At 33.1% G+C, this 9,890-nt stretch overlaps 1 protein-coding gene across 1 annotated transcript; it reads right to left on the bottom strand.

Moving 5' to 3' along the window:
* Positions 1-7,327: 7,327 nt before the first annotated feature.
* LOC131876404 (perakine reductase-like) lies at positions 7,328-9,550 on the bottom strand. The gene is made up of 3 exons (XM_059221684.1): positions 9,412-9,550; positions 7,966-8,119; positions 7,328-7,849 (listed from the first exon to the last, which is right to left on the bottom strand). The coding sequence occupies exons 1-3, from the start codon at positions 9,502-9,504 to the stop codon at positions 7,668-7,670; spliced, it is 429 nt and encodes a 142-aa protein (XP_059077667.1). The 5' UTR covers positions 9,505-9,550; the 3' UTR covers positions 7,328-7,667.
* Between the last annotated feature and the right edge of the window lie 340 nt (positions 9,551-9,890).

The following is a 9,890-nucleotide window of genomic DNA, read 5'->3' as shown; positions in this document are numbered from 1 at the left end:
ATTGAGGGGAATAGACATTTTCATGGTGGAAATAAGATCCAAAGAATATATTATTAGAGAAGGAATAAAAAAAATTGGCATATTGTGGTCAATGTGTATGTCATTTAACAAAGGACTTGAATACTCACATAAATAGTGAACACATTATAGTAATATGTTGGTTCTTTATGTTGGACATAGTGTTAGTGTTATTCAAAAATGTGTTAGGACTACTGAGAATTTTCATAACATATTATGTGGTTCACATGATCATTTGGATGAATCAAGTATAGTGAGAAGAAAGGTGTGGGTCTAGAGGACAATAAGAGGCTAGTAAATCATTTCTAGTTTCTAACTAATTACTAGCTCAAATATTAGAATTATGGTTTAGTAACAAAATTGATTTCGGATAAGTAATCATACTATCAAAGAGTAATTTTATTATAATTTTAAAAAGATTGACTTAATTCAACTAAATTTTGCAAAGTGTGTTCCTTTATATTTATAATTGTACTTATAAATGATGAGCATATTTCAAAATATGGATAAAATGTAATACTTGAGAATGCTAAATACATGTCTCAATTCATAAAAAGAGTTTTAAATATGAATACGAATAATACTAATTGATATTAGATATAGATTATAATATGTATCTTATTCATAAAAATAGCATTTGATGAACTATTAAATATATATTAATAAATCAAATAATTGTTTTATATTATTATGATAGTCCAAATTTAATTATAAATATCTTATCTTATTTTAAAAGATAATATAATTTAAAAATATTAAAATCTATTACATCATACTTATTTCATAATGAATATTTTACCCTCCCATATAAAATAATTTGCAAATAATTGATCATAGTTAATTATTATAATTACAATAATGTGATAAAAGAATATATAAAAATTAAACATCTAGATTTAACCTAACACTTACATTAAAAAAATTAGAAATATGACATTTTTTATACTATCAAAATTTAAAATTTAAAACATATTGAAAGGAAGAATTTCATTCTCTTGTAATGCATAATTTTCAAGAATAGATCTTTAAAGCCCGTTGGTCCATTAATATATAGTTTACACAATAATTTAAATTTCAAGTTTAAAGGGAAAATGGAAAGAAATGTTAGTGTTTTAAGCAGGGAAAAATAATTATTTAAAAAAAATAATAAAATATATAAGCAAAATTATTTACAAAAAATATTATAAAAATTAAAAATCAATTATTTAATTTTATCAATAGTTAAATTTAGTATAGAAAAAATTAAAATAGTAATAAATTATATTTGATTTATTATTATATATAAAAATGATAAAAGAAAGTGAAGATGTGGAATATTCTCACATTCATTTATAAGAAATACATTCAATAATTGAAATGAAATAATGAAAAAATATATATACTCGACACTGGAAAAATATTGGAACCTAATTGAGGCTCTTTACAATTCTAAATGATACTTTATTTATGTTTTGGTCTATTTCCCGCTTTCTGCTTTGAAGGAAGTTGTTTAAATACTTTAAGACTTATTGGACTATTAGTATCTACTTAGATGTCAATATTGTTAAGAAGAATGTTGATATGGTAGCTAGTAAAATGTTAACTATTGTTAGTACTCTGTTTATTATGTTGAGGATTTTTCCTGCTACCTTCAACCCTTAGGGGAATTTGATGCTATAACTTAGGGAATGAAGCTTACAACATCCAGTTCATGTTGTCGATAGGTTGGAGACAGAAAAGCAAAACACTACAAGGCTCCGTTGAGCCAACTTCACTTCGAGTTCCACCAGACTCAAGAGGGTATTCCCTATTTTGATCACTACAACTTTCACCGCCTAAGTCATTAGTAGGGTTTACAATAGGCTTCTTAATGGTGGATAATTATCAAAATTGTTAATAATGGGTATGAAAGATTTGATAATCTTGCTAGTGTTTGTCCCATTTTCCCTGATTACTTTTGAGAATATTGAACAGTGCAATTTCCTTTATTATGGTACAAACAACTTACATATAAGTAAAAATATGAGATATCTGCGAATCAACTCTCTATATTCTCATAAACCAATGCTCAATCTGTGAAACGGAGTCAAGAATGAGTTGAAATGTAAACAATTAATTGGTGATTTGTTTGACATTAGTGGGCTGAAGTAATGTTAGTGCCTTACACCAACACAACCCCTTCTATTAATATAGAAATCATTCTTTAGTTAATCTAATGAACACTCCCCAAATTACTACAACATGATTGAAGGGTATTAATCTCTTCCTTGAAGAAAACCAACAAACATTGTTACTCATTCACAAATCCTTGTGAAGACAAATAACGGAGAGGTATACCGTAGAGACAATTTCTACAATATTGTTTGTGACAATTCGTAAACTAATTCATACTACCCATTTAGGAAATTTACATCCTTTTGATTCCCAACAGCTTCTTTGAACCAAACTCTGATATTATATCTTATAACATTCAGTAAGAGACCAACCCCCTATTTTTTTAGCCCTGGAATTCCTTTTATAGCAATATGAAATGCAACAATCTTCAGGTTGTTTACAATTGGTTTCTTTTCCATTTGACATGTCATACAAATGTGCACAAAAGAGACTCTTTTACCAATCCAGAACAGGACAAAAAGGACTATACGCACCAAAAATTGTCTTGATGGAGAACTAATTACTATTGTGGTCTAACTGTTTTGAGTCGTACCACCATCGTGTTGCAAATGTCTCAGAGGAGGCATGCTTCACATCATTCCAACTAGAAGAGGTGCTTCACACTCTTCAAGAGGATTTCCATGGAAAAAGACGTGGAGCATCCCCAAAACTAGAGGATGAGCTCATCGTTCTAGACTGGAAGCCATTCAAGTGGAAAGAGGAGCTCAAAGAGAAATTATATAATCAAAGGGGGGGGTTGCAGCTTCCATACTCGCTCTGGATCAGACAAGCTCTGCATCTGAACCATCCACCCCCTATCGTTGTTATTTTATTCTCCTCTTCCCTTGCCTCTCAGTCGTTCGGTGGTGAAGGGGAGATTATGGATAACCTTTGAAAGGTTCCTTGCGACTGAAAGGGCCTTTCAAAACCCCTTTCGTTATCTATCATATTTTCAAAACCCCTTTCGCTATAAAAACAATCTACTGAAATATTCTCCATCCAGTATCATAGAATTTACACTTCAAGAATGCACATCCTTGTTCTGCGGATGGACAGTTCATCTCTAAAACCATTCTCAATAAATTTATGATAGTCATTTATGTATTCATGCTTGGCCAATACACTAACTGTTAATCTTTATAAGAAAAAATCAAAAGCTCTAAAATAACTTATCCTCATGTAATCGCACATGCAAGCTCTCTTTCTACTTTATGCCTTAAGTTCCCTTAGTTAACTTCCGATCACCAGTTCAACTACCCTTTCAAAAATCTCCACCACATGTACTCATGCAACCTCATTCACCACCACTTTGAATTCCTTGGTTCTGCTGCATATAAGGATTTCTTGATTACCCATCTGGAGCTTATCTTGTACAGGCAATTTTGTCATGATTTTCCTATCCTCTGATCATAAAACTCATGTTTTGAAGTCCTGTGCATTCTATTTTGCTCATGCCAACCTCCTTTGATCTTATCCATTGATTGGAGAAATGTTTACAGCTGCCTACATAACTTGATTTGACATCTAATCTCAATACTTGTCATTCCTTTTGTCATCTTCTTTAGATCCCCTAGCGCTTCTTCCCTTTATTCAGGACTCACTGAAGTTGTCTCATGTTTTTTGTTGTGTGTCGAGCTAACAGATCAAATTTCACTAAACCATCCCACGTCACATCCTTTTCCTTATCGAGTTTCGTTGACGTGAATAAAATGCACCCAATGAGTCCCAAGTGATTCCATCACATCACCTTGGCAACCACTGCTCTCATCTTCTCACTCAATTGGAGAAAAGAGACTCGTTGAGGCCCAAGCTTTTGGTCTCGCGTGGCATAACTTGAGACTCGAACAGACTAAAAAAGGGCCTTCACCAAGTGTCGAGTCCCTTCCTAGGATATCGCTTGATTGCCACATCAAATCACCACATCCTTATTCCAAAAGCGAGCCTTTAACATTTGGGACCCACCTTCCATCACTTAAAACACATGCTTCAAGTTAAATCTTCTAGGACATCATGTGGACAAAGGTCTAGAAGAATTTCATTTCTCTTGAATTCTTTCAGGTTTCCGACTGAAAGAAGCATATAAGAGATTGGGGTCGGTTTTTGGACAACGACAACTGCTTCGAGGGGAAACCTAAATAGCAGGTGACCAAAGAAAAAGGTCAATGATCAAAAAGAGCATACCCACTAGAAAAATATTTAAAATTTTACTTGGGGTTTTGATGTTCTTCAATGAATCCCATTTTGGGGGGCTAACGTACTAGTTATATAGTTGTTGCTAGTTAGATTGTTTGGTTTGTTTTTAGCTGGTTTTTGTTTGGTCCGGTTTATTTTTGGTGATCTGGTTAGCTTCAGTGTTGGGGGCCCCTCGCTGATTTTGTTGTGTTTGGTTGTTGTTTTCGCTATGTTGTTTCTCATTTTGTAAGGGATCAGTGCCCTTTCCTTGCTTATCTAATAAAAAATAGTGATTCTTTGCAGATCGGTTGCTCTAGCCAAAGCCTCTTCACAAAAAAAGGGTTTGTCCTTTATTTATTTTTGTATTCTCAGTGTTATCACTACTTGTGAGTTCCTCTTGTGCTCCTTCGTGGTAATTATGTAAAGGTTCGAGCCTATCCCACATTAATCAATCAAAACATAATAATTTGTGCAAAGAATTTATTTTTGAAAACCTACATTAAAAAATAACTCAATATATTACTTCATAATAGTAACTTCTATATAACAACACAAATAAAATGAATACAGAAACAAAAAACTATATATAGTCCATACTCATCTAAAATCCATTTTATGAGGTCCAACATTTGTAGCTTCAACTAATTTCAATGAGAGTTGAACTATAGATGACATTTTTCCACCAACTGCATACAAAATCTCACTCCTAGAGAATGATGGTAAATAAATGTATAATATGAAAAAAAATTTATAATCTCAATCTTACTTCAAAGGTGAATTAAAATTTTTTAAAAAATAGTAATGATAATGTAGCTGACTTCAAATCTCACTAATTGTATGGGATAATTTGAATGGTTGGTATCCATCCTCCTAATGTTCCTACTCTCACAATATAATGGATTTTATATTATTTTATTTTATTCCTTGTGATAGCCTCATTCGAACTTTTAGGGTGTGGCCTTTCCACACATCAATATTAATAATTTAAAATGAACATTTAATTACTTGATGCATATACAAATGTGAATGTCTCATGAAATAGACATTCTTTGGAACACTTATATGGGACACTAATGAAATATTTAATGTGTGCTCACATCGGGATAAAAATATAATTAGTCACAAAAAAATTCTACCTACTTGCCTAAGTGTTTTTTAAACACGTTGTCCCAACCTAATAATCATAATATATGAAAAACCTAAATGTGGACTATGAAATAGAGGCAATTCTACCTTAACATTAGGATGCACATTTGATCGTATTTATTAATTGATTAAAACTAAAAAGCATGTTATGTTTTGATTTTTTATAATTAATAAATTTATACAATTAAAGGTGCATTCTAATGTCTAGATAGACTATGTGACTAATTTGGGTGGCCATCATGGTTGCCTCAAAAAGGTGAAAGCATGCTTTTGCAATATTTGTAAAGGGCAATCTCATTTTTTATACCAATTCAATGATCATATAGTCCAGCTAAGTCTACATGTATTGCTTCCACCAACTTAGTTTCTTGGTATCAATATTACAAGTGCTATTGAGGACAAAGAGGAACTAGAACAATAACAATTAGAGAAGGGACTAGAACTAGGATATATTATACAATTGCATCTAGAATTGATTATATAGTTGTTGAAATTTTCAATGGACCAGTTAGGCATCAAACCTAATACCTAGTATTTGCTAATTGGGTGCTCTTACTACTAAGCTATCGGCCCTCTTAAGGACTAATTTGTCTTTGTTTCTTGCCTGACTCATTTTCCAATACCCCCTTTGAGCCATATTTGCAAGTGCTTGAGATCCTAGCTCTATCCAGCTTTGCTAACTTGGGCTCTATTATCATGTTAAATTTTCCATGGTCCAACTAGGAGTTAAATCTAGAAACTCCCATGTTCTGTTAGGATCCTCTACCAGTAAGCTATTATACCTCTTGGCGATGGGTAATATTTGGTTCAAGTGTGGCTTATTGACCAACAATAATGACCTGTAGATTCTTTTACAATCGGATAGATTATTTTAATATATTAAATATATACTATAATAATATAGAATGACTTATTATAATATACTTCTCCCCAACCCTGTCTCCAAAATGCCGTGGAACATGGCATTAAATTACCTCCTATTTAGCTAGTTTTAACAACATACTAATTCATTAAGAGTTTATGAATACCATCAATGGCTTACATTGCCTTACAATTGTTTGTCAAAGTTGACATATCTTCACAATGATAAACCACCACTCCTTATCAGATTAATTTGAAATTAAATAATCTAGCGCCCAAACCTCATACCATATCCATTACACTTAACTCTATAGTAGGAACTAGCTGCATTGCGTCCCTTGTTTTATTGGGAAAAACATCATTATGCTGTATTGATTGGTAGTTGTCAGATAACTTTTAAACCAGAGAATTGTATCATTGGATGCATTATATGAAATGCACTCAGAAACTAATTCTTAATAATGTATGTAGCTATATTGCATATAGATTTTAACAAATTTAGGTTTATTTCAGTTACCTTAAATACAAATCTACTAAACACTTAAATATTCCAAGCTAGTGCCTCCAGACTCGTATATCACAACATTTAACAAATATAATTTAAGCTAGTGCCTCCATATTCATCATTGTTCCTCTTGAAAATTGCGCTTTACTAAGCTATGCTCAACAAATTAACTACTGTTCAAATTCACTACGATTCAAAGATGATTGGAAATATACCACGGATATAATCAGCCCATAATCAAACCTTCAAGCACATCATTACACTCTTTTAGGTCAAATTGATTGCTGTAACCTCTATTGTCTTTTCACATTCAATTTCACAATTATAAGCATCTCGGTAAAGTTACAGAACTATAAATTTACAAATTGTCCAGTTATGCCAAGTAATCTATCTAGAATTTTGAGAAGTCGGTTTGATCTATAAAGCAACAAAGCCATTTATATATCATTTTGTCTTTTGTTAAAAAAATCAGGCATTTTGCAACACTTGTAATAAGATAATGAGTTCAAATCTCTTTAAATAGCATCCACTATACTGAATCCTTAGTTAAAATTTACTTCATCAAGATTATCTTAAAAGGATGGCAAGAAATTGTAAAAGGTCAAGTAGCGATCAAAGTAAGCTAATGGGACTGATCAATACATCCAGTTGCAATATAAAAGCACTAGGGTTAAAAAGAGTCCAAGAAGCTGAAAAGAGGGCCTAGGTAAAACACTCTGAGATCTGAGAAACCGCTGTGAGGCATTGACAGTTTAATCAGACTGAAAAGCAGACATAATTTCTTTTCAGTTCAAGGTTCACACTAAGGGTAAACGACACAACACCAAAGCAACTAATGTTTTGGCAGAGGAGTGTTTGCAAATTGCCACGTTGCTTGATAAGGACCTTCGGCATACCTCAAACCTGCAACTTCATGCTCTGGTACAGCTGAAGCAATCTCGTTCAGCTCTTGCTGCGATAGCTTAACTTTTAAGGAACCAATGTTTTCATCTAAGTTCTTTATTTTGGTTGTTCCTGCAAGCCAAAGGTGACACGACGTGGAATGAATCATCTTCAAGCATTGACACACTTTAATTAATGTCCAAAGTGATATCTGCATCGAATATTAATCGTTCTGTGGTGAAGATTACCTGGTATGGGTGCAACATCTTTTCCTTGGTGAAGTATCCATGCAAGGGCCAATTGTGCGGGTGTGCAACCATGTTTCTGAGCAAGTGCAGAAACTCTTTCATATAATACTTTATTCTTCTCCAAGTTCTCTCCATGAAACCGAGGTATCCAGATCTAACAGTAAAAGCAAAGGTTAGCAGGAAAAAAAAAATTGCGCGGTCTTTGCAGACGATGCAACTTGTCAAAGAAAATTTTTACTGTTAGCAGGAAAAAGAAAACTGCGTGGTCTTTACAGACGATGCAACTTGTCAAAGAATAATTGTAAAAATGTTTGGTTTTCCGCTAATTGCAAAACGTTTTGTTTTCAGGCCCCTTTCTTTCGGGAGCCTCCATAACCGCTATGACTTGTGTAGACATTATGTCATGTATTTGGACTTTTATATCTCACTGCAAAAGGGAAGAACCACAAGAATTCATTTACTTATACTTCATCTTCAGCGAAAACATTCTTTGCAAGGATATCAGCTTTATTTTCAAATTTTGATATACCGGGTTGCTATTGCCATGAGAACGCGGGGTTAACTATTGGAGGAATGCATTGAAGGAGGTTTTGCTGCCAAGCAGAATATCCAAGGTCAAGATCTCACACTCCAGACAATATCAATCTAGTGAGTCACATAAAGACACCTTCAGTAAGCATACATTCATGCTATCTCATCTTTAAGCATCTCATGGACAGCATTAGTTTTTAATTGTCATGTTATGGCTGAAATACAACAGAAGCAAGCTAAGGTAACCTCACATTCCAAATGACAGGCAGTGCACGTTGAGAGCTCAACAGAAGCCACCATAAAGGGTTATGCCTGTTATATCCCTGCTTATTAACCACCAATTGCCCAACTCAATTCCAATTGACAATCAACGATGTGGTAGGATGATACCGTATCAGCCAATCCCCCTCTGAAAGCATCTTTCTAGCTAGTTGAACAGTTAAGATTTTTTTTTCATGAGGAATTAAATATTATTTCTCCAAGCAATACGTAGCCTGCCAGCAGTACAGCCATGATCGGTAAACCTGAGATAAATAGTTATGTACATATTTTATATTTCATTGTGCATCAGTGTTCACGGCACATACTTAATCTAGAATATTCATTAGCAGGAAGAGTATTTTATATGTAAATTTCTGTACAAATTGTGGGTCTCAAGGTTAGTTTCCATTTGCTAAAAATCAGTATCCTCTTTAACATTGTACAATGCAGCATCTCGAGAATTTGGCTGGCTTCATTTATTTTGTTTGGGAGACTGTACAATGTAACCCACCTTTCTTCCGCTAATATGTTTAACTTAAAGAGCACGTCAATCTTTAAGGCTATCAGTACATAAAAATCTTATTATTTTGTAATAAAATACAAATACAAATAGAGAAAAAAATTTAGATCAATTTGGAGGTTCTGAAAACTTACCGATAAGCTTTCAACAACTGCTTTTCCAGCGAAAAAACCACGACCAAGTGGACTGTATGGTACAATCCCAATACCCAACTCTCTGTATAACATAAAGAATAAGTGATAGAATGAGATACTAAAATTATAAGGCTTAAAACGTCAATTCAAAATACATATATGGACCATAGTGGTCAACATAAGAGGACATTTACCCGATCAAATTACAGATCAAATTACATTACAGGTCATAATGCCATCTCTGTCCTAATTCTTGTCAGTATGTTAAAATATTGATATGTGCCTCGTCAACAACTTCAAAGAGAGTAAAAAACAAAGGAACAAACAAATAACGAGAAAATAAAATATAATTGATAACAACAATTAACCATCCTTTATGGAGCATGGATCAAGCATATCTCAAGGAACATGAAAAAAATATGAGCAAATCAGTAAAAAAAATTCAGATTATAAGTACAACACATTGTTCTATTCTCCTC

Source organism: Cryptomeria japonica, chromosome 5 (assembly GCF_030272615.1).
Source record: "Cryptomeria japonica chromosome 5, Sugi_1.0, whole genome shotgun sequence".
Classification (NCBI taxonomy): domain Eukaryota; kingdom Viridiplantae; phylum Streptophyta; class Pinopsida; order Cupressales; family Cupressaceae; genus Cryptomeria; species Cryptomeria japonica.
This window is presented reverse-complemented; position numbering and strand designations above follow the sequence as displayed.

Coding starts and splice junctions, on each gene's coding strand:
- LOC131876404 (XM_059221684.1), bottom strand. CDS start 9,504: ATGTTATACAGAGAGTTGGGTATTGGGATTGTACCATACAGTCCACTT. Junction 8,120..9,411: donor CAGTTGTTGAAAGCTTATCG/GTAAGTTTTCAG, acceptor TTTTACTGTTAG/ATCTGGATACCTCGGTTTCA. Junction 7,850..7,965: donor AGATGTTGCACCCATACCAG/GTAATCTTCACC, acceptor TTTGGCTTGCAG/GAACAACCAAAATAAAGAAC.